General features: G+C 44.4%; 2 protein-coding genes and 1 long non-coding RNA gene across 8 annotated transcripts in view; 1 reads left to right on the top strand and 2 right to left on the bottom strand.

Moving 5' to 3' along the window:
• NLRP3 (NLR family pyrin domain containing 3) overlaps positions 1-11,871 on the top strand; it is an 88,347-nt gene extending 76,476 nt beyond the window's left edge. For all 6 annotated transcript variants that reach the window (XM_063706965.1, XM_063706966.1, XM_063706969.1 and 3 more), the window contains 3 exons: positions 6,647-6,817; positions 7,325-7,495; positions 11,084-11,871. In XM_063706965.1, coding sequence (XP_063563035.1) covers positions 6,647-6,817; positions 7,325-7,495; positions 11,084-11,183 — 442 coding nt within the window. In that variant the 3' untranslated portion in view covers positions 11,184-11,871. The remainder of the gene's footprint in view (positions 1-6,646; positions 6,818-7,324; positions 7,496-11,083) is intronic.
• Positions 1,651-10,891, bottom strand: LOC129532292 (uncharacterized). Its single transcript, XR_008677977.2, has 3 exons — positions 10,760-10,891; positions 10,259-10,318; positions 1,651-1,805 (listed from the first exon to the last, which is right to left on the bottom strand). It is a non-coding gene; the product is annotated as an uncharacterized lncRNA (long non-coding RNA).
• A 1,823-nt stretch (positions 11,872-13,694) lies between the features above and the next one.
• OR2B11 (olfactory receptor family 2 subfamily B member 11) lies at positions 13,695-14,648 on the bottom strand. The gene is given in 1 exon segment (XM_004028714.5): positions 13,695-14,648. A coding segment is annotated over 1 exon segment (954 nt).
• Positions 14,649-25,224: the final 10,576 nt, after the last annotated feature.

Genomic DNA, 25,224 nt, shown 5'->3' with positions numbered 1-25,224 from the left:
ATACCGTGTGTATAAGAGCTATAAGAAAAACTGGAGTGACGGCGAGGGGTGCTTCTCTGCTCAGGTTTGGCGAGTGCCTCTCCGAGTGGGTGACATTGGAGCAGGTGCTCAGTGAAGCGTGGGATGGGCTGTGAAGGAGCCGGAAGAGCCCTCCAGGCAAAGCAGATGGAACCGAAGAGGCCCAGGCGTAGGCGCTCAGGTGACTCTCAGTGATCCTGGTTCCAAATTCCACATGACAAACAAGCCAATTACAAATGTGCCTGATGCATCTGTAATATGCTCTATGTAGTTACTATTGTCAATACCTAACCTGGTAGAGCTGCTGTAATAAAGTATCACAAACAGAGCGGCCTAAAACAACAAGAGTTTATTGCCTCTCAGTTCCGGAGGCCAGAGTCTGAGACTGAGGCATCAGCGGGCTGGGTCCTTATAGGTCGTACAGGTCCTTCCCAGTCCTTACTTTAGTTGACATCTGCTGCCTTTAATTCATTTTGCTCTTCCTCTTTGGAAGCCTTCTTCGCTCTTATTTTTAGGTCACTACTTAGTCTTTCCTGCTAATGTTATAGCTTCCCGCTCCCTGGATCCTGCATTGGCTTCTCTTCCTGTGGTCTGGGGATTTCACGACTGGTTTAGTTGTTTTTTTTTTTTTTTTTTTTTTTGAGTTGGAGTCTTACTCTGTCACCCAGGCTAAAATGCAGTGGCGCGATCTTGGCTCACTACAACCTCCGCCTCCCGGGTTCCAACAATTCTTCTGCCTCAGCCTTCTGAGTAGCTGGGACTACAGGTGTGCACTGCCATGCCTGGCTAATTTTTGTATTTTTAGTAGATACGGGGTTTCACCATGTTTGCCAGGCTGGTCTCGAATTTCTGACCTCAGGTGATCTGCCTGCCTTGGCCTCCCAAAGTGCTGGGATTACAGGCGTGAGCCACACACCCTGCCTGGTTTACCTTTTTTGTTGTTGTTGTTACTAAATATTTCTAAACTCCCTGAGAATTCTCATATACCTCTCAATTTCAACAACAGTAGGTCTCAAACCCAGATATCATTCACAAACTTTTTATTAGAAAAGTAACACATGCTTGGTGTAAACATATCATAGTACAGACAAAGTGGAAAGTGAAAGCTCCTTCTCAGCCCTCTTCTGAGAGAGCCATTTACAATAGTCTGATGAACAACCATCCAGACTTTTTTAAAATACAATAGGTTGTTATATAATCCATTCATCTGTCCATCCATCTATCCATCCATCCATCCATCATCCATCCCTCTATTGTCCATCCGTCAATCCATCCATCCATCCATCCATCCATCCATCCATCCATCCATCCATCAATCCATCCAAGGGAGTATCAGAGCTTTGTGAACATATATTGGTTGCTAATTATGGACAAATGGATTTCCTGTATATGCTGATCTGGGTGGTATTTATATCAGTAATGTGAATGAAGACCTATGTGATTTTCATGCTGCATTTGTAATACATTGTTATGTAGTATTTTAAATGCCTAGTCTGTTAGAGCTACTGTAATAAAGTATCACAAACAGAGCAGCTTAAACAACAGAAATTTATTGTCCCTCAGTTCTGGAGGCCAGAAGTGTGAGATTAAGATGCTAGCAGGCTGGGTCCTTCTGAGGGCTGTGGGGAATCTGTTCATGCTTCTCTTTGGCTTCTGGTGGAATGTCATCTTGCTGACACATTTTGCCATTCCTTGACCTGTAGATGCCTCTGCCACACCATTGCCTTTATCTCTACGTGGTGTCTTCCCTGTGTCTGTGTGCGTCTTTCTCCATGTCCCAAGTTTCCCTGTGAAAGAACACAAGTCATGTTAGATTTGTAACGACCTGATCTTAACTAATTACATTTTCAGTAACCGTATCACCAAATAAGGTCACAATCTGAAGTACTGGGGCCTAGGACTTCCACATATAAAGTCTTGGAGAAACAATTCAATCCATAACACCCTATCTATTGAAACTAGAACCATAATATAAATATTTTTCTGTGATATCCTTTTTTCATTTATCATGGATAAATTTCCATGCTGATTTGTGTAGATCTATCAATTGGGGCATAATATCCCATAGTGTGCTTTACCATAATTTATTTAATCAAATCATGCATTTTGGGATAACTGTTCTTTTCCACTATTACAAACAACTCTGCAAAAAGCACATTTGTATATATAGTTTTATGCATGTGTATTTGCTTTGAGATAGATATCTATAAGTGGCATTAATCAGTCAAGACTTTTATGCATTTTATGTGTTAGGTATAGCCATACATGTGGCTGTGTGTGAGGTATAGCCTGTGTGTGAGGTATAGCCTATGTGTTAGGTATAGCCATACATGTGGCTGTGTGTTAGGTATAGCCTATGGGTTAGGTATAGCCTGTGTGTTAGGTATAGCCTATGTGTTAGGTATAGCCATACATGTGGCTGTGTGTTAGGTATAGCCTAAGGGTTAGGTATAGCCTATGGGTTAGGTATAGCCTGTGTGTTAGGTACAGCCTATGGGTTAGGTATAGCCTGTGTGTCAGGTATAGCCTGTGGGTCAGGTATAGCCTGTGGGTCAGGTATAGCCTGTGTGTTAGGTATAGCCTATGTGTTAGGTATAGTCTATGTGTTAGGTATAGCCATACATGTGGCTGCGTGTTAGGTATAGCCTGTGTGTTAGGTATAGCCTATGGGTTAGGTATAGCCTGTGTGTCAGGTATAGCCTGTGGGTCAGGTATAGCCTGTGGGTCAGGTATAGCCTGTGTGTCAGGTATAGCCTGTGGGTCAGGTATAGCCTGTGTGTTAAGTATAGCCTGTGTGTTAGGTATAGCCTGTGTGTTAGGTATAGCTACGTTTTTTTCTCTCGAACTTTAGGTCCTCATCTCTAGCTGCATATTGTGTACTGCCTGTCTCAATACTGCTCAAGGGTCACACATGCTGAGCATTTGCAACATTGGTTTAATTATCATACCCCACCTTCCACCCCCGTTCTCTGACCTGCTCCTGCCCTCTTCCTCCTGCCTCATTGAATAGTGGGGCTTTCCAGGAGGCTGCCGAGTGAGTAAACGGGGGACGGTCCTAAATGCTCTGCTTTCGGTTCCCTCTACCACTCATCACTACACCAGAGGAAACTTTTTAAGATGCAAATTTGAAAATATTGACCCTTTGTTCAAAAACCTTCAAAAGTTCTTCTCTGCAGTCAGAGTGACATCTTAGCTTGGCACACAAGGCTGTCCCCTGATACTGCCCTCTCTTCTGCCATACCTTGCACTCCATTTTGAGTCATATTGGATGAGTTTTGTTTTGCTGTTTTAGAGATGGGGACTTGCTATGATGCTCAGGCTGAATTTGAATTCCTGGGTTCATCTACAGCCATACCACCCAGACTGCCTGATCTCATCTGCACTCCTGGGCTCAAGCAATCCTCCCGTCTCAGCCGCCCAAGTAGCTGGGACTATAGGTGGACATCACTGTGCCCAGCTATGAATTAGTTTTGAAACATCTTGGTGGTTCTTTTAATCTTCCTTATTCTTGCTACTCTTTTCCTTTTGCCTGGAAGGTTACCCCCACTTTCCCACTTTCTACTATCCATCTAAGAAGCTCCTACTTATTTTTTAATTACTGTGATCCTCATTTTGTCCATTTAAAAGCAGGGATAAAAATCACATTCCCATCTTGAGGTTGTGATCATTCAATGAGATAACCCTGTTTAAAGTCATCATCCATGTCAAGCACACAATAAATACTCAAAAAATGTTTGATCTTCTTCAGATTCCTTCCTTCCTTCCTTCTTCCTCCTCCTCCTCCTTTCTCTCTTTCTCTCTTTCTTTCTCTCTCTCTCTTTCTCCCTTCCCTTCCCCTCCCCTCCCCTCCTTTCCCTTTCCCTTTCCCCTTTCCTTTCCTTATTTTCCTTTCTTTTCTTTTCTTTTTTTTTAAGACAGGGTTTTGCTCTGTGGCTCAGCCTGGAGTGCAGTGGTAGGATCATAGCTCACTGTAGCCTTGAACTCTCCTGGGCTCAAGCAATCTTCCTGCCTCAGCCTTCTGACTAGCTAGGACTACAGGTGTGTACCACCATGCCTGGGTAATGTTTAAAATGTTTAAAATTTTTTTTATAGAGACAGGGTCTTGCTATGTTGCCCAGGCTGGTCTCAAACTCCTGGCCTCAAGTGGTCCTCCCACCTTGGCCTCCCAAAGCACTGGGATTCAGTTTTCATTATGAGACATTTTTGTGACATAGGCAGGTAGTTAATAAATAAAAATCCCCAACCAATTAACTTAATACAGTACATGGCAAGATATCTGTGCTTGGTAAATGTAGAGCTCACTTAGGTGGATTGGTTGAAATCGAGATGTTATGTCAATCACATTCCTCTAATCCAAGGGCTGGTTGGTGGGACATGGTTGTTTGATTCTTTAAACATTTTATTACGTGTTCAGTGTAACCGTTGCTTAATAGTTACCAGCATTTTCACAATTTGGATATGACGTTTTCTTAACAAAACTACACCGTCTGTTGCAATTTCTACTACTACTGTGTAGTGCTCCCCAAACATCTGTTGAATAATCCATTCTACTCCTTTTTGGAAATAGTGGTAAAGCCTGCATAACTTTAATTACATAATTTTAAAAATATTTTCTCTTTTCCTCTTTGAAGACCATCCCCATTCGACTAGAATGTCCCTGGCCTTTGCCAGGAATGCTACTAATCCCTTCTGCTTGTCAATTAACAACAACCCTCTGATAGAATTCTTACCGGGGATGAGAGCTTAGTAGAAGCCACTCAAAACTTGCTTTGTTTTTGTCTGTCTCTCTTGGGCTTCATTTGCCTATTAGTCTTGCTTACTGCGTGTTTTCAATTTGATTCTTCCTTAATTGGGAAGATAGAAACTAGTGGATGGATAATCACTTTTTCCTGCTGGTCATCTGTTCATGCTTTACTGTCTGAATAAACTTTTTCTGTATTTCTATTTTTCCTGCCTCGTAGACACCAAAGAGCTTAAAAAACATGCCATTGCCAAGGACTCTGGCAGGAAGGAGGCAATCACCTGAGCTATTCCTGGCTTCATGGAATAGAAGCATCTGTGCTCCTAGGAATTGCACCACCAGTGATTTTAGAGCTCTTATGCTCTTCCTGGGTGATAGAATGGGCTTAATTTGACTCAAGAATAGTACATCAAAACTCTTAATTCCATCGAGATTGATGCATTTTTGGGGTTTTATGCTCTAAAAGGCCTTTTGCTGTGCAGAAGGAAGAGAGAGGTGGACAGAAAGGGCAGTGGGGAGAAGATGAGACTAAAAGGTGGAAAGTCCAGGTCTGGATCCCTCCCCACCACACACCTGCTCTGTGGCCTTGAGAGAAACATGTAATTTTTATAAGCCTTAGATTTCTAATATGTAAAATGTATGTAATAGTTTTAGCTGCACTCCTTCCTTGCCAGGTTGATATAATAATCAAATAAGACTGGTCTCTGGGTCAGGCACAGTGTCTCATGCCTGTAATCCCAGCACTTTGGGAGGCCAAGGTGGGTGGATTGTCTGAGCCCAGGAGTTTAAGACTGCAGTGAGCTGTGCACTTGGCCTGGGTGACAGAGCAAGAGCCTGGCTTTTTCTATTTATTTATTTATTTTTGAGACAGAGTCTCACTTTGTCGCCCAGGCTGAAGTGCAGTGGCAATCTCGGCTCACTGCAACCTCTGCCTCCCGGGTTCAAGCAATTCTCCTGCCTCAGCCTTCCAAGTAGCTGGGATTACAGGTGCCCACCACCACCCTAACTAATTTTTATATTTTTAGTAGAGATGGGGTTTCACCATGTTGGCCAGGCTGGTCTTGAACTCCTGACCTCGTGATCCACCCTCCCAAAGTGCTGGACCTCCCAAAGTGCTGGGATTACAGGCATAAGCCACTGCACCTGGCCTTATTTATTTATTTATTTAGGCAGGGTCTCACTCTGTCACCCAGGCTAGAGTGTGGCAGTGCAATCATGGCTCACTGCAGCCTCGACTTCCTGGACTCAAGCGACCCTCCCACCTCTCCAACGTGGTTGAGGGCTGCAGCGAGAAAGATGTGAAAGGGGCACTTGGGGGCGCAGGAAGGCGGGAGGTGGCAATTGCTAAGGGCCCCGCAGTGTTCCTGTCACAGCCCTAGCTACAGCTTAGAAGGTCACAATGGATGTTCACCTGTTGTCTTTGATGTTTAAATCAGCACCGACTTCCCATGAGGAGGATTTTTTTTTCCTGTCTCTCTTAAAAAAAAAAAAGGCCCCTGCAGTGTGGGTGTCTGCAGTGTTATGGGGATTATTAGTTGAGGATAACCACTGGGATGTGTTTCTGGAAGAAGTGGTGCTGAGGAGCACTCCTGACCGGAGGAAAGCTGTGTGAGGAGGAGGAGGAGTATAGGGTAACTGGCTCAGTTTGCCTTGGCTCTTTCTGTCGGACTGATACAGCAAAGCATCTGCTGAGACATCATTTGTGTCTCCTGTGACAGCCAGAGACAGCAGGTCTTGCTCTCCCCAGATCATATCTGAGATGCTGGCTCCTGCTCTCTGAGCTGAAGGCTGCAGCTGCTGAGAGAGGACCAGGCACTGAGTCGAAGCAGCTGCACAGTGTTGGGGAACAGCTGGGTACTGAGGACTCTTCTCCCTGTCCTTCTACAGTTTGGTGAATTCTGGCCTTACGTCAGTCTGTTGTTCAGCTTTGTCCTCGGTACTCAGCACTAATCAGAATCTCACGCACCTTTACCTGCGAGGCAACACTCTCGGAGACAAGGGGATCAAACTACTCTGTGAGGGACTCTTGCACCCCGACTGCAAACTTCAGGTGTTGGAGTAAGTCCTTTGGTTTATTACAGCGATGAGAACACATGGTGGCCAAGGGTGGAGGGACGTTTAGGCAGAGTGGCCACAAGATAATCTGTATCTTAGAAGTGAGGTGTCTTCTTAGTGTTTGCCTTGTTACAGGATCATGGGACTGGGAGGAGTCCTTCTAGATGATATAAATGTAGGAACTTGAGTCCTTACCATCATAGTTTTCTGTACCACAAAACAAGGAGGGCAGTATGACACTTACATTTTATGGAAATGTAGGGAAAGGCACAGAATTTGGTAAATCAATGAACAAACCACTGTTACTAATTTGATCTGTGCAATGCAGTGGATTTGAAAAAGAGAGAGAAGAATAATTACCAGCATACAAGGCTGCTTCAAGCTAGTTAGTCCTGTGCTCCTGTGCTTTTTTTTTTCCACCTGAAACAAGACAGGCTAAGACGCTAAAATCTTGGGGAGCTGGGGGGATGGTTAAGGGGACATTTTCTTTAAATCACCCCCTTTTTGCAGATTAGACAACTGCAACCTCACGTCACACTGCTGCTGGGATCTTTCCACACTTCTGACCTCCAGCCAGAGCCTGCGAAAGCTGAGCCTGGGCAACAATGACCTGGGCGACCTGGGGGTCATGATGTTCTGTGAAGTGCTGAAACAGCAGAGCTGCCTCCTGCAGAACCTGGGGTGAGTGTGCTCTGCAGAGATGCCCGTGGTGGGACTCTGAGTTCTCAGGAAACGTTGACTGTTATCAAAATCCAGGATGGCTCTCGCTTCATTTGCAGCCACTCAAGATTAGGTTGGGCCTGGGTCAGTTGTGGATTTTTTAAAATAGAGAATATGGGGTTAAACTACACATTCCACTTCACTGAGATGATTAGAATCACCAAGGCTAAGCTGGATTTCACCCATATTCCCCAAAGAAACACAAGCCCTCATGCGATCATGGCCAAGGAGGATTCTGTTCTACACAAGGAACCGAACTTCGTAGAACTCGTCTATGGGTCATCCAAATTGGAAGGGTCTTTACATAGTGGGGATCTTGTTGTTTTGTTTCTGAGGATTTCTTTTTTTTTTTTTTTCCTTGAGACAGAGTCTTGCTCTGTCGCCCAGGCTGGAGTGCAGTGGTACGATCTCGGCTCACTGCAAGCTCCGCCTCCCGGGTTCACCCCATTCTCCTGCCTCAGCCTCCCGAGTAGCTGGGACCACAGGCGCCTGCCACCATGCCCGGCTAATTTTTTGTATTTTTATTAGAGATGGGGTTTCACTGTGTTAGCCAGGATGGTCTCCATCTCCTGACCTCGTGATCTGCCTGCCTCGGCCTCCCCAAGTGCTGGGATTACAGGTGTGAGCCTCCGTGCCCGGCGGTGTCTGAGGATTTCTAAATGGGAAAAGAGTGCTCCAGGAATAGCAAGATGGGAAATTACATGAAATTCGACAGTGTGTCAGGACATTGCCAGCCCACCTCTGTGATACCACTGAGGTAGTCGTCTCCTCTCTAGCAAGAGCTTCCTGGCGAGTCCCACGGTTCTGTCAGCCATGATGATTGCACTTTTCCCTGAAGACGTTTTCACTGCTTGGCTTTAAGGCCAACATGCTCTCCTGGGTTTTCTCCTATTTCATCAGCTCCTTCTACTCAGTCTCCTTTCTGGCCTCTTCTTCATCATCCTGACCCTTATGTGTTGAATCCTCAGAGCTTAGTCGCTGGGCTAATTTTTCTTCCCTGCACTTTCTTCCTCATTTAAATTATCTGGTCTTCTGGCTTCATGATATGTGTGCTGTGGCCTCCAGATTATATGTCCATAAATTCTGTGCCTCCATGCTTGGCTGATCTTTCTTCTTGAAGGTTTAATAAACCTCTCAAACGTCACGTCTAGATCCACACCCATGCTATTCTCTTCTACCCGAAACCTGATTCTTCCCCATTTCAGTCGATGGTCACTTCCTCCAAGTTGCTCGGGCCAAAACATTTCTGGTTCTGTCGTCACTGTCTCTTTTTCCTTATAGTCATGTCCAATGTGTCAGCACATCCTGTGAGCTCTGCCTTCCCAGCTTGGCCACTCCCTGACCACTTCAGGCCAGCTTCACGGCTTCTTCCTTGGCTCAAGCCACCATCACCTGGTGTCTGGATTGTCATGGTGGCATTCTGACAGGTCACCCTGCATCTGTTGTTCTGATTTTAGCAGACAAGGGATTCAGCTAAAACGTAACTCGCATCATATCACTCTTGTCAACATCGTCTTCTTATCACTTTCATAATCAGAGCAACAAACTCATGGTGGCTTCCATGCCCCACATAATCCAGCCTCTCCTGCTTCTGAAGATTCTGATTCTCCCAACCCTTGCTTATTCTGCCCCAGTACAGTGATCTCCTTGCTGTTTTGCAAGAACACTGTCATCTCTGGATTTTTGCACTTGCTTTTCTTCTGGCCTAGAACTCTCTCCCCTTCAGTATCCACATGCATTATTCTCTGTACCTTCCTAAATTCTCTGCTTAAAGGTCTCCTCTGCGAGGCTGTCTTTGACTATTCTACTGAAAATAGAGGCACTTTTTTCTTCTCTTCTCATTCTCCTCTGCAGTGTAGCACATCTTATGTGCTATGTCATTTTCTTGTTTATTTATTATCTATCTCTGCTCCCAAAATATAAATTCCATTAGTCCAGGGACTTCTGTCCATATTAATGATCTCAAGGCTGAGAACATGTTGGAATGCAGGTTTGAATAAATACAAGTTTGAATCAGCCTTGCATCCTTGTGCCAACATAATGGAGCATGTTTGCTGCAGGACAAGCCAACATTCCCAGAGCTAAGAGAGATGGGGGAACAAACAAAGGATTGGTCAGGTCAAAGCTGGGGACACTGCTACATGTAGCATCACTGACCTAGCCCTGAGGGACATTCCGGACCCAGGCTGAGGGACAGGCTCAAAATAGATTGAAGAATCCATGCATGCAATCAGCCCGTTTTCTCAGGCTGCGATAACAAGCTGCTCTAGACTGTGTGACTCAAACACAGATTTATTATCTCACAATACTGGAGGCTAGAAAGTCCAAAATCAAGTCTCTGATGAATTTGGTTGCTGGCGAGAGTCCTCTTCTTGACTTGCAGATGGCTACCTTCTTGTTATGTGATTGCATGGAGGGAGGGGAGGCAAGGGAGAGAAGACAGGGGAGAAAGAACAAACTCTCTGATCTCTCTCCCGTAAGGGCACTCACCCCATCCTGAGGGCCCCACCCTCACAACTTCATCTAACTCTAAGTACCTCCCAAGGGCCTCACCTTTAAGTACCGTCACATTAGGGGTTCGGGCTTCATGGAATTGTTAAGGAAGACAAACATTCAGTATGTACCACCACCAAATTGAGGTGGTTAGAAATGGTGCAGGACAAATGGGCGGATTTATTGGTTAAGTTGCAAGGGACACTTTATTAAAGAGGAGGAAGAACTTACCTCGAAGATGTGAGAGGCATCCTGGGCAAATGCAATGTGTAGAATTGATCAGGTTAGTGACTAAATGAACATAAGGTAAAAAAATTTACAAGACAGTTGAGGAAGTGTAAATGCTGACTGGACATACAGTGATACTAAGAAATTATTGTTAAACGATTTTGGTGTGATAGTGATATTGTAATTATATTTTAGTGTCACAAAGTGAATTATTGATAGATGCATTAAATGCAGTATTTAAAATAATCCATGGGTGGGAGGAGTGGGTGGGCAATAGAAGAAACAAGTTGACATGACCTGTTTAATTGTCGAACTTGGGTAATGGACACAGGGGGTTCATTATACTATTTTCTATACTTTTATGTATGCTTAACATTTTCCCAACTAGATAGTTAAAAATATAACAGGAACCACATTGGGCACTTAGAGCTTTTTTTTTTTTTTCCCCCCACATTTTTATTGGGAGCCGTGGGAGGGGTCTCCTCTGTCATTGGAGGTGCTCACAGTTTCTTCAGCCACTCCAGGCTGGGGCCCTGGGGGTCTGAGGCTCCCAATGACGAAGGACACGACGAGCACCGGCTCCTTGGCCCAGGCATTCTTGAAAAAGGCGCGGAGTCTCGCGGCCATCTTGGTCTCGGCGGCGGCGACGGCGGCGAGGACGCGGAGCACTCTGGGAGTTGTGGTCCCTCTTTTTTTTTTTTTTTTTTTTTTTTTACATTTTAGAAGTGTGTGGAGTTTAGGGAAATGAAGAGATGAGACTTTTAAGGTTAACGACTCTGACAGAGTTATCTGAAGAGTGCAACCCAGGCTTTCTACTTGCTTTTACAGGTTGTCTGAAATGTATTTCAATTACGAGACAAAAAGTGCGTTAGAAACACTTCAAGAAGAAAAGCCTGAGCTGACCGTCGTCTTTGAGCCTTCTTGGTAGGAGTGGAAACGGGGCTGCCAGACGCCAGTGTCCTCCGGTCCCTCCAGCTGGGGGCCCTCAGGTGGAGTGAGCTGCGATCCATCCAGGCCAAGACCACAGCTCTGTGATCCTTCCGGTGGAGTGTCGGAGAAGAGAGCTTGCCGACGATGCCTTCGTGTACAGAGCTTGGGCATCTCCTTTACGCCCGGGTGAGGAAGACACCAGGACAATGACAGCATCGGATGTTGTTCTCATCACAGCGCCTCAGTTAGAGGATGTTCCTCTTGGTGACCTCATGTAATTAGCTCATTCAATAAAGCACTTTCTTTATTTTTCTCTTCTCACTGTCTAACTTTCTTTTTCCTATCTTTTTTCTTCTTTGTTCTGTTTACTTTTGCTCATATCATCATTCCCGCTATCTTTCTATTAACTGACCACAACACAGAACTAGTTGACTATATATTATGTTGAAATTTTATGGCAGCTATTTATTTATTTAAAATTTTTGTAATAGTTTTGTTTTCTAATAAGAAAAATCCATGCTTTTTGTAGCTAGTTGAAAATTCAGGAATATGTAAAACTTTTTGGTATTTATTTAATTAAATTGTTTCCTTTTCTTAATTTTAAAAAAGAGTACCTAGAAATTTTTCAAATTATTTCTCTAAACCACTAAAGATAAATTAAATTGTTTGGTGCATTTTAAAAGTCACTTTGAAAATGATTCCATTGTAGATAATTTTTAAAAAGTTACCTCACTCTAACTGTAATGAGTGGCATTTCATCTTTGATAGGATAGGAGATTGAAAATCGTGGAGGGAAAGGTTTGAGAGTATCAGAGCCTGCACTCCTAACTAGAAGTATTATGTAGAAGATGCATCTTGCTTTCAGTTGATAACAGCTTATTTTGGATTTATCCCATCCGAGGAACAGTTCATCTATTACACTTCACAGAACATTAAGTTATAAGGAAATATTTACTAATTGCTTCTCTACACATGGACAACTCTTAAACTGCATGGAATTGCTCAGGATGGAAATACTATTTCCTCTATACAATTAGCCATCAAAGTAGCCACACTTTGCTACTCAAAGTGTAGTCTATGAACTGTCGATATAAGGAGCTTGTATAAGAATGTAAAACAATCACATTATTAAACATACCTTTTAGATGAGCTGACATTTAAAAAAAACCCTGAAGACTATTTTTATAAGGGAAACAGTATGAGATTTACATTCTGTTGCAAACTCTGTCTTGTTAGCACTTCTGAGCAGCACCAACTGGAGATTGGGTTTCTGCATCTTGGTGAACTATTACCGACTGCCTTCCTGCTACAAACACTTTGATAACCTATACAAATAATGTAATCAGAAACACATAGCTGAGCTTGAAAGAGAGAAAGAGAACCTTTGGGCATTAGGACGTTAAAACTGGCCAGGTTGCTGAGAATGCCATTATTTCATTCCTTTTTATGGCTGAATAGTATTTTTCCATGGTATATATCTCATATTTTCTTTTTCCTTTTTTTTGAGATGGAGTCTTGCTCTGTCGCCCAGTCTGGAGTGCAGTGGCGCGATCTCGGCTCACTGCAACCTCTTCCTCCCGGGTTCAAGCAATTCTCTGCCTCAGCGTCCTGAGTAGCTGGGATTACAGGCATGTGCCACCATGCCCAGCTAATTTTTGTATTTTTAGTAGAGACGGGGTTTCACCATCTTGGCCAGGCTGGTCTTGAACTCCTGACCTTGTGATTCACCCGCCTTGGCCTCCCAAAGTGCTGGGATTACAGGCATGAGCCACTGCGCCCGGATGGTTCCATATTTTTCCAATTGCAAATTGTGCTGCTATAAACACGCATGAGCAAGTATCTTTTTCGTATAATGACTTATTTTCCTCTGGGTAGATGCCCCGTAGTGGGATTGCTGGACCAAATGGTAGATCTACTTTTTGTTCTTTAAGGATCCACAATGTTTTCCATCGTGGTTGTGCTAGTGTTTGTACTAGTTTACATTTCATGGAAAAACTTTCTATAGAAGAAAATGTGAATCAAAATCACAGGAAGAAGATAGCAATCTACTGCATTCCTGGAATTGTTTGAAAAAGTCGTGTAAAATTTGTGGAGATTTAAGTATATGGAGAAAAACACTTATTCCTTATAAGTAAAATAAGATTGTATTTCAGCTTCATCTTGTGTATACTTAGGAGTAATAGAAAAGAGACAAATGGGGAGAGAATAAAAGAAATATAGGAAGAGGAAAAGAGAAAAGAATCAGGAAATTGGAAGTAAAATAATTCCACACATACTTATTGAAGTCTATTTAAACAATGCTTAAAAATATATGGCCTCTTAGAATTATACTTTTAAAATGAACTTTGTCGCTATGGGATTTGGGGCATTATGACAGGAAGTGAGATGTTTGAAGACAGGGTTTTTGAGCTCTCTGGGTATTAACTCCTTAAGTGAAAGATGCTCTGAGTGCACAATAGACTTGTGCAGTGTTCTTTAATTGATGGAGATGCTACATCTCATGTCCTCATCATCCACAGAGCCTCCAGATCCTGGCCAGAAGTCTCCTCAGAGCCCCCTTCATATCTTTATTTCTCAGGGTGTAGATGAAGGGATTGAGAGTGGGGGTGATTATGGAATAGAAGAGAGAAATAAATTTGCCCTGCTCTTGGGAGTAGCTGGAAGGGGGCTGCAGATACATGTAAGTGGCAGGTAGGTAGAAGAGGGAGACGATCATCAGGTGGGAGGAACATGTCCCAAAGGCCTTGTGTCGTCCCTTGGAGGACTGGATCCTGAGCACTGCCCGGGCAATAAAGCCATAGGAGAGAAGGATGAGAGCCAGGGGCACCAACACAAAGAAGGCCACCAGCACAGCCAGTATGGTGTCATTCACAGCGGTGTCAGCACACGACAGCTTGATCACGGCCGGCACCTCACAGAAAAAGTTGTTCAGCACCTGCTGCCCGCAGAATGGCAATTGCATGGTCAGGACCACCTGCACGAAGGAGTTGCCGAAGCCACTGAGCCAGGCCAGAGCCACGAGCTGCTGACAGAGAGCACGGTGCATGAGAATGGCGTAGTGCAGGGGCTTGCAGATGGCCATGTAGCGGTCCAGGGCCATGGCGGCCAGGACGATGCACTCCGTGCATCCCAGCCAGTGGAAGACTGCCTACTGCACAGTGCAGCCTCCATAGCTGATGGTCTTCTGGGAACTGCCCATGTTGACCAGCATCTGAGGGACTGTCGTGGTGGTATAGCAGAGGTCCAGGAAGGACAGGTGACTGAGGAAGATGTACATGGGGCTGTGGAGTTGAGGATCCACCCAGGATGCCAGGATGATGGCGACGTTCCCCAACATGGCCAGCACATAGGACAGCAGGAGGACCACAAAGAGAGGGAGTTCCAGCCATGGCCTGTCAGACACACCCAGAAGGATGAAGGCTTTAGGGGGGTCCCCTAAGAAGCTATGGTTGTCACTTTTCATGTTGCGGCATTTTCTGGCACCTGTGGCAAATTGAGAAAATTCGAATGAATGATACCTGAGAAGAGGAATTGATCACTTTCCTCCCTCTTGCATCCAGTCTTCCTTCCCCAGGTGATAGCCTGTTTGATTCTCCTTACCTCTGTGGAGACGCTGGGATGCGGAAGGGTCAGAACCAGGAGCCCCAGTAGCAGCCTCTGTGTCTTTGCTCTCCTTCCTACTCAGTGGCCTCAACTAAACCATTTAATATTCCTGAAGTTCTGCATCTGTAAAATGGGGAGAAATACCTCCTTCAGTTGCCAAGACCTGGGGACGATAGAGACATTAAGTATGTGAGAAGAATACCTCATGAATGACAATTATGTTCCAGGTACAGCGAAGCGTGCTACAGCTCCCATCACTGTCAGAGTGTTTGATTTCTCTCTACATCCACATCGACAAGGAATTGTCCACCTTTTTAGGCTTTCCCATTTTGGGAGGTAGTGGTAGGAGGGAGGCGGGCGGTGACATAAAGCAAGCAGAAGGGCTTTGTGAGCAGCTGGGGGCTGTATTGATAGGACCACCCCCTGTCACCGGCTCACGCTTGCATCCAGCTCCCGGATTCATGCTGATCTCCGCTCTCATGACCACACACGCACAGGCAGCCCTGTCACTCACACTGGCAGTAAAAGCAGCACAATTCTAGGTCCTGTGAGTCTCTGGAGTGGAAGAGCCAAGGTATACGTTACTTCAGCCCCTGAATAGGTCATGGTAGTTAACGAGACCCCAGACCATGGAATTTTGAGCACAGGGAGAAAGCTCTTGATTGGCGTGAGAAACGTAGCCCCTGGAATTGTCTACGGAAGATCAGACTGCCCTCTAGGGCTAGGTTTTATCTGATGGCTTGAGTGATATTCCAATTTCCTGCACAATTTCTTTGCCGAGCAGCTGTCACCTCTCAGTGATAGAAAACAGCCAATTTGATTTCTGAAACCATTGCTGTTAGGAAGCAACTGGGTTGCCACCTGCTGATTCGTGGGTCCTTTCGACTGCACCATTGGCTTCTCACCTCCTACAATCGCTCAAGCATTGCACACCTTCCAGTTCCTGATGGGGATGATATGCTCCATGATAGGATTGAAAAATATTATTAATACACAATAATTAATTAATCATTATTCATAATAAATCCTGTAAGCAGATAATTTATGAAGGATTTTTATTCTTGATTTGGTACCTTATGCATAGACTGTAAAACTAACGGAGATCTGCTCAGCTTAGATGTTGCAACAGGTGTTCCCCGCTGCCCCAGCTGATATTCTGAAGAACTCTACTGTTACTGGAAAACAACTCAAACTCCAGGGTTTCAATGGAGGAATAAGTTCAATTTTTCCCTCCTGCTTCTCTAGTTTCAAAACCACACACGTTTTGTCAGAAAGTTCCCAATATTCTTGTGAAACACTCAATTATCATACCTCCTCCCAGATTCTATCAACAATACTTATGAAATAAACTTCACAGAATGTGATCTTATCTCTAATGAGCTCAAGATGCCTGTCAAAACAGTGAGCTGTGGCCGAGCAAAGTCAAGCTAGCACATTTTTAAGTCTAATTATTAAGAAGTAAAGGAATTATGACATTTCTCTTTCTGAGATTTCTGATTCCAGAGTTTCTTTTCAGAGCCTAAACTGGGAGAAAAGGGAGAAGTTGTAGGGATAGTGAAGAAAGAAATGAGAGAATGAAGGAAGCAAGAAAGATAGAGGGGTAAATGTATGCGGCAATTTATAATGAAGACAAGTTATTTACCACTCACTGTGAGCCAGGTTCTGTAATAATAACTTGATGTTGCCTTAATATCTCAGCAAGGTCCATGTTTTCACCCCTAATTGACTGAGCGACTCGGGAGGACAGCTGGTCTACCTTAGTTACACGGCAGCAAATGGTAAAGCCAGGACTGAAAGCCAAACTCCTGCTCTTCACTACTATTCTCTCCAGAACTTTGCTTTAAAAAAAGAGCAGCTGGTGACATGGGGAGCAGCAAGGGCAGTCACGTAAACGACTGAGACAAAAGAAGTTCCTGGGAAGGGGAGATGAGGGAGAGGAAGGTCACAGGAGAGAAAGGGGCAGGGATTAGAGAGGAGCGGTTTTCTTGTAATTATAGTCCACTGTACATGTGCACACTTACGTACACACGTGCACACACATGCACGCACACACGGTTTCTCAATGACAAAGCTGGATACTGCCCAGCCCTGCCCCTCATGCCCTGTATCTGATGCCCTTCTGTTCAGGTGTTTCCACACGGAGCTTTCGTAGGTGTCTAGCCTCTGCACTCCTTGACCTTCTTTCATCTTCCCACTACCCAAGTACAGGTGCCCCCTCAAGGCACAGCCTTGCTTCCCTGGATGGACACAGTAGTTCCCACAAACGTCGCCATCGCATTCAGACGGAATCCCTCAGGCTGTATCTACAGTTGTCAGTTCCTCAGTGACCTCTAACCCCCTTTTTGACATTGTGAACTGAGGCATCCCAAATTTCACCTGGCAGCCATCCCCCCAGACTCAAACCATCTTCTTCATCTTAATTCTGGCTGAGTTCCCTTCAGTCACCGTGATGCCAAGTGCTGAGGTTCTTTCTATTCATGTTCTACTCCTCATTCACTCTAGTTCAACACCGAAGTTAAATAATTCAACACCCACACAATGCTGTGATCCCACCACAATGTTGCATCGTTGCAGGCACACACTGTCTGTATCCTCACCACTGCCGTCCTGGGCAGAAACGCCCACCAGGACCCCTCTTGGAACTTGCTACCTGCCTCTCTGCAGGCAGCTTCAACCCCTCACTCACCCTCACACGAAGTCGTCTTTCTGAGACTCAGGCCCTAAGGCAAAGATATCTTTAGGTGTTTCAATTACCAAAAATATAAGAACCCATCGCTCAAGAGTTACCTGCTGATTGTATCGTGTTCACACTGAGTTCCCGCAGTTTCTTCTGGGACCTTAGCAGCCACCATACGGTATTTTAACAGCAGGACTTAGGCCATGGCTGCTGGCAGGCTAGGCTGTGAACATGCAGGCTGTGATACACCCTTAGATATATATCATTCCCTGTAGGATATATAATCCTTATGATTAATATTTATATCTCTATATCTATATCATCTACCTCTTATCCCTGACATTTGCCGCTGAAATCTCTGCTGAAGCTTGACGGAACACATTGTTACCTACTCCATCACACAAGATGGAAAATCAAATTTACAGCAGTGTGTGGAATTCCTAGAAAGCAGCTCATGAGATGGGCAAACAGAAACACGGTCATAGGATTTTATTGCTTATTAGTCCAAAGGGTCTCTTTCTTCAGTCTAGAATGCAGCCTCCCATCCCACAATCGGGATAGCCTGGTCCAGGCCCTGTTCAGCTGCGGAAGCCATCATTGGGATTACACTCAAGAGAGTCTTGGGGACAAGGCTTAATGATACCAATATTTTCCTGAACTGATAGTAACACGGACTCTTTCATCACAAAAAGAGAAAGAGCCCCTTTCTCCTTATTTAAGAGCCCCTCTCTCCTTATTTGTTTGCATTTGCAGTCCTGGTTCAATGGCATGCTTTTTCTTAGACAGGAGTCTAACAAGCACAATCGAGACGTTAGCTGGCACAGGGGCGTGAGAGCACACAAGCCCAGCCTCAGCTCCACCTCTTCATCTTTATTCTCAGTGTCACTCAGCAGCCTCTGCAATGTAGTTAGTGTCCCTGTGCATGCACAGTCCTTTCTCATCCTGTGCCAGGACTGGGGAAGTGCACATCCTGCTGGGAATAGCAGGAATGTCTTGGGAATCTTATGTCCTTCCCTTCCCTTCATGTCTTGCCTCTGGTTTCTGGACAGCCTGGTTTCTTTCCTTTAACTGCCCTCACTAATTTAACACTATTCATCATCTTCTGTAGCTCCCACAGTACAAAGGGGTTTGAGGACATGAATATGCCTATTGCCACAGTGGATCTGAGGTCTAATTTTTCATAACACTTTAATTTGAAAGATTAAACAGATTCCTAGCATTGAGAGGAGAAGGGAAGTAAGTGCACACTGAATGAGCACCCACCAGCTCTCTGTGCACTAGGCACCGCATATGAGCCTTCCCATATCCCATTTCAATAACTCTGGAAAACTGAGAGGTTCAGAAAGATTAAGAAGTTCACCTCGTTCAGGGACTGGGGTATGAGTCCACAGGGTAAGCTATTTAAACATCCAATGCTGGTTCACACGGAGGGGAAATTACTTCCTCATAAGCCTCTGGATGTCAAAATCTGTCACTCTCAAAAGTAGCAAACAGTTCCCCTTTAAAAACTTTATTTTATATTTACTTAAAATAAATAGAGATGGGGTCTTGCTATTGCCCAGACTAGTCTCGAACTCCTAGGCTCAAGTGATCCTCCCACCTTGGCCTCCCAAAGTGCTAGGATTACAGGCGTGAGCCACCTCACCCAGCCCAGTTTCCCTTTTACATGCACGACCTCGTTAAACACCCTGTAAACCTGAAAAATATTAAAGACCTCGCCTAATGGAAAAATTGTAAATTTGCTGTATCATTTGGTAATCATTTCCAATATGTTAATTTTTTACCTTTTAGGGAGATTGTAATTACTTTTTTTCTTTTTTTTTTTAATTATAGTTTAAGTTCTGGGATACATGTGCAGAATGTGGAGGTTTGTTACACAGGTATACATGTGCCATGGTTGTTTGCTGCATCCATCAACCTGTCATCTACGTTAGGTATTTCTCATAATGCTCTCCCTCCCCTAGCCCCCACTCCCTGATGGGCCCCAGTGTGTGATGTTCCCCTCCCTGTGTCCATGTGTTCTCATTGTTCAAGTCCCACTAACGAGAACATGAACATGTCTTACATATTACGTCATTCACAGCATGAGGAATGCAATTAATTCACAAAAATGATTATTGATTTTGTTAGCAAATCTAAAAGCCTCATCCCTCAAATAGCTCCTTATTCTGGAGGTAGGTAGAGTCCTCAGCCTGGTCAGTTATTCCTTCTAGTGCTGGGGACGAAGGGAAGAGGAGGAGAAGGAGCTGGGACCCAGCAGTGATGGGCCTATGGGAGGGAGGATACGGCTGCACAGCCCTCAGCGCGTGGCTCAGGCAGGGTCAGCCCCTCTGCACATGCCTCCCCCTACCACCACCACACGTCATCGCCTTTTTATGTGGTCTGACTTTTTCAGATTTTTCAACCTGAAGCTTGCTTTCTGGGGGACTGATACTATTCAGCTTTGCATTCTCTTTTTCTCTCTTTCCATGGCCCTGCTCAGCTCAGTACTGCCCTTGTGACTGTGATTCAGCAGCCGCAAAAATAGGAGGAAGCGGTGGAAAGGGACTCAGCGTCCCCACACACTGTGTGCAGCGTCCACTGTTCAGACGAGTGTCAGACAGCATGCCTACCTACAGGCAGAGCATCCTGTTCCGCTCCCGGCTCTCTTTTCTAGATAAAACCACACAACACAATTTTACAGTTGCTGCTTAATGCGTGGCCATTGTTCATCGACCCATCCATCCTCCACCTCACGGGCCCTTGGTCTCCAGCAGAGGCCAGTGTTAATACTGCCGCATCCTGCACCTCCACTGCGCTGTACAGATTTCAGTTTGACTAGAGTTGAGGATGAATCACTCACCTCCAGGGTTCCTGGCTCCTACAGAAGACTTGGTTTAGGACTGACGGCTCTATTGCAGTCTGTGTTGGCCTTAGTCGTGGAGGGACATTTAAGGATGGACTTACTAGAAATGCTCTTCATATTCCAGGAAGACACACCACATTTCCTCTGATGGGATGCTGGGACCTTACCATTTACTGGAACCCAACCCTCTGAGCAAGTCTGAGAGATTATTCTCAGTCTAGAAGGAGTCTGCTGTCCGTTGCAACAGGCTTGCTGGGGAGACTCAGGGTTTCCCGGACTCTCCCTTGGCAGTACGTGAGGTCGGTGGATCTGCCTTAACCTTGGTCCCCCCAGAGTGCCTATAGGTACCTTGACATGGTGGAGGTTACTTCCGAGGATAAAGCTTTCAGGCAACACACCGTGCCCGTGTCATGCTCTCTGTTCATTTCAAAATTATCCCTCAGATTTAACTTGACCTCATTGTCTCCACTGTTTTCTATAAGGGCCCTGCTCATTCTCCCCAGACGTGAGAGTAAAAACTTGCTGTCCTCTGGCTGTGAAATTATCCCTGATGTTTTATTTAATTAGTGTCTAAGGGATTAGCTGATAATTGAGGTGGTGTGAGAGCATGGAGTTCTTGCAATTAATGGCAAATCCCAGAAGACCAGAAGACCACAGAAAATGGATCAATAACGGGGAATGAGAACTCTGTGTGTGTGTGTGTGTGTGTGTGTGTGTTGAACTCTTTAGGGCTGGTGCGTGGTGAGGTGATTACTGTAACATCAGAGTGGAGTAGTAACTAGAGTGTGTGATTCAGGTAAAGCATGAGACCTGAACTGGCTTCAACACCAGGCTCAGTCACTCATGCCACATGTCTTTGAGCAGGTTACTTAACCTATCTGTGCCTCACTTGTGTTTTCTTAAAAAACAAGAAACATTAGTATTGCTTTGCACAGTCTGTTACAAGGGTGGAATGAATTGGTTCTTGTAAAGCACTCAGAACAATGAGTGCCACAGAGTAACACATGTTGAGGGTTTTTTGTTGTTGTTGTTGTTGATATATTGTCTCAGCACCCTATTATATTTTTCACATGGAGGGGATAAAAAAATCTTAAGACAGCCCGCAAGAAGTAGTGCACATTTTATTTTATTTATTCTTTTATTTTCTTATCTGTATAAATTTAAGGGCTACTGGTGCAATTTTGTTACACGGATATATTGTGCAGTGGTGAAATCTGGGCATTTAGCGTAACTATCACCCGAATAACGTACATTTTACCCCACGTAATTTCTCCTCCCTCACCCCGACACCGTCCTACCCGCCCTAGTCTCCAGGGTCTCTTACTCCATCCTCTGCATCCCTGTGGACACATAATTTAGCTCCCACTTGTAACTGAGAGCATGTGGTATTTGACTTTCTGTTCCTCAGTTGTTTGGCTTAAGATAGTGGCCTCCAATTCCATCCACATTGCAGCAAAGATATGACTTCATTTTTTTATGGCCAAATAGAATTCTTGTAGCGCAAATTTTAATTCGTGAGCTACAATTCATGTGATTAAATGCTGCTACGGGAACCACTGTGAATAGCAGCACCTTGGTGCAGTTACTCTCCCTCTCTAGGTTTTGACTCGATCATGTTTTTTCTCTAGCTTTAGATGTCTAAGTGGACACAGGGTGAGTCACGGCCGTGAGTTAGGGCTCTAGTTTTACCTTCTGGGGATGGAGGGAGGAGAGAATATGTCCCAGAGGAAGATGGGGCGACTGTGCTTTGGCGAAGTGGGAGCTGTCCCTGATTCTAAGCATGCTCTCTTGTACTCTCCCCCACGGAGAGCCAGATGAGGCACCAGGGACATCTTAGACACCTTTTTTTTTTTTTTTTTTTTTTTTTTTTTGAGACGGAGTTTCACTCTTGTCTCCCAGGCTGGAGTGCAGTGGTGTGATCTCGGCTCACTGCAACCTCTGCCTCCTGGGTTCAAGCGATTCTCCTGCCTCAGCCTCCCGAGTCTATGGGACTACAGGCGCCCACCACCACACCTGGCCAATTTTTTGTGTTTTTAGTAGAGACGGGGTTTCACTATGTTGGCCAGGCTGGTCTCGAACTCCTGGCCTCAGGTGATCCGCCTGCCTCGGCCTCCCAAAGTGCTGGGATTACAGGTGTGAGCCACGGTGCCCGGCCTTAGACACTGTCTTGTTATCCAGCTGGGATAATTTCCAGAAGTGGAGAGGCTTCCATATCTCTGCAGTTGGGGGAAGAAAGGTGGAATAAACAGTTTTGTGCTGAGAAAACCCAGATGCAATTGTAGTTGGAAACTCCCACGACTGAGACTGACACAGGGTCCCACTGGAATTGTGCTAATTCTCATCTTGATCATCTTTCTTCAAATATCTGTTCTCCCACTCTTATTGTTGGCACCCCCTTTTACTCCATGCAGCAAGGTACTCTGTGATGTGATGATATTTTCCAGGCTTTCTAACAGATAGAGGAAGCTAATGAGATAAAATTACTGGGAAAGCTTGGAAAAATATTAGCCAATCCTCCATTCTCTATTTTTGTGCATGGAATGTAGTCTTGATGGCTAGCGCCCTAGCAGCCATATTTGATCTTAAAGCAATCTTAAAGAAGAAAGTCACATATTAAGAATGGTGGAACAGGCTAGGCATGGTGGCTCACACCTGTAATCCCGGCAGTTTGGGAGGCTGAGGCAGGCGGATCACCTAAGGTTGGGAGTTTGAGACCAGGCTGACCAACATGGAGAAACCCCGTGTCTACTAAAAATACAAAAAATTAGCCAGGCATGGTGGCGCATGCCTGTAACCCCAGCTACTTGGGAGGCTGAGGCAGAAGAATCTCTTGAACCCAGGAGGCAGAGGTTGCAGTGAGCCGAAATTACGCCATTGCACTCCAAGCTGGGCAACAAGAGCAAAACTCCATCAAAAAAAAAAAAAAAAAAGAATGGTGGAACATTGAGAAGGAGCCAGGGTACTTGATATTTGATGGTCAAAGAGGTGCCGTGAACTGTTAACCTCCAGTTTCTTTGACATAAAAGTAATAAGCTTCCATCTTATTCACAGCACTGATCTGGGTTTTATGTCTTAGGAAACTGAACTCAATTCTGGCAGTGATTTCAGGAAGATTTTCTGAGATTTCTTTTGTAATATTATTGTGTTATAAGATATAATAAAGCACAGATATTAGTAATTCCAACCTCTAGAAGAACATGATCTAAAGCAGTCTGTGTTGACATCAGTGTCACAGATTAACAATTGAAAAACAAACAAATGGATAAATTTAATGATCAAATAGATGATGATAAATACTTATTGCAGCTACAGTCAGTGGACATTGAAGATGAAGGCAGCCAGGAGTCAAAAAAGTTTTATATTTCCAGGCATTCTAGAATGAGAAAAGAGAAGACTTGCTCTGCTTGGTGTGAACTGGGGGGTTCCCTGTGGAGAAGGTGGGCGTGATATGGATTGCCTGTATTTCTAGAATTACACGTTATTTCAGCTGTGGTTAGGATTTGAGTAAAGAAAAGAAAGGATCACACGGATATCCACAAGGAATATATTTAGGCTGATATTTATTTAACATGAGTCCAATAGATGGAAGTGGTGAAAAATGGGTGTTTGCAGCCAAATGAACTGGATTCAAATCCCAGGCCTCACGTATTAAGCTTGGGACCTTAAATGAGTTACATAAGTCTTCTGAGGCTCGGTTTCCTTACCAGTACAATAGAAATCATAATTTCTGACCACTGGATTGATATAAGAATGACTGAAATAATATATGCAAATATATTGGTACGGTTCCTGGTACAAAACTTAGTAAGTGGCAGTCCACACTTTCCTTCTTGCTTTCTTTCCTTCCATTCACCCATTGACAAATATTTAAGAAATTCTTTTTTTTTTTTTTTTTTGAAATGGAGTCTTGCTGTGTTTCCCAGGCTGGAGTGCAGTGGTGTGATCTTGGCTCACTGTAACCTCCGCCTCCCAGGTTCAAGCGATTCTCCTGCCTCAGCCTCCTGAGTAGCTAGGATTACAGGTGCCTGCCACCATGCCCAGCTAATTTCTGTACTTTTAGTAGAGATGGGGTTTCACCATGTTGGTCAGGCTGGACCTGAACACCTGACCTCATGATCTGCCCTCCTTGGCCTCCCAAAGTGCTGGGATTACAGGTGTGAGCCACTGTGCCCCGCCAAGAAATTCTTATGATGTGCCATGTGCTGTGACTAATGGTGAGATGTAGTGTAAATGGAATTATTTGTGCCCTCAAGGAAACTTTGGAGTGATAGAAGTGTTTTACTAATTGTCTGGAATGGTAGTTGTATGACTGCTTACACTTAGCAAAACTCATCAAACTGAGTATTAAAATGAATAAATTTTGTTATATGCAAATTATATCCAAATAAAGCTATAAGAAACTATTTGGGCCCATGCGGAGCTACCAGAATGGTGTAGAAAAAGAGACAGTAAGCAAATCGTTGCATAACTATGAAGTATAGCTGTGAGAAAGATTAAGAAGGAAAAGAAAGGACAACAAAGAATGCTTCGAAAAGCCATGGTACCCTGGCTTTCCACCCATCAAATACATTTCCAATAGATGATGATAAATACTTACCACAGCCATCACCTCATAGTTATCTGTGCCAGCTGATGACAAAAGGAGAAAAGCAACTATAATCTACTCAGCAAAAATTCTGAATACAATACACTGTTATTAACTCTAGTCCTTAAATTATGCTGTACATTAGATCTTCCAACTTGTTCATTCTGCGTATGTGCTACTTTGTATCCTTTCATCTACCTTTCTCCATTATCTGAACCCCAACCACTGTTTTATTCTCTCGATCTGTATATTTGACCTTTTTTTCAGATTCCACATATAAGTGAGATCATGCAGTATTTTTAGTTTTGTGTCTGGCTTATTTCACTTAG

This window comes from Gorilla gorilla, chromosome 1 (assembly GCF_029281585.2).
Source record: "Gorilla gorilla gorilla isolate KB3781 chromosome 1, NHGRI_mGorGor1-v2.1_pri, whole genome shotgun sequence".
In the NCBI taxonomy this organism is placed as follows: domain Eukaryota; kingdom Metazoa; phylum Chordata; class Mammalia; order Primates; family Hominidae; genus Gorilla; species Gorilla gorilla.
This window is presented reverse-complemented; position numbering and strand designations above follow the sequence as displayed.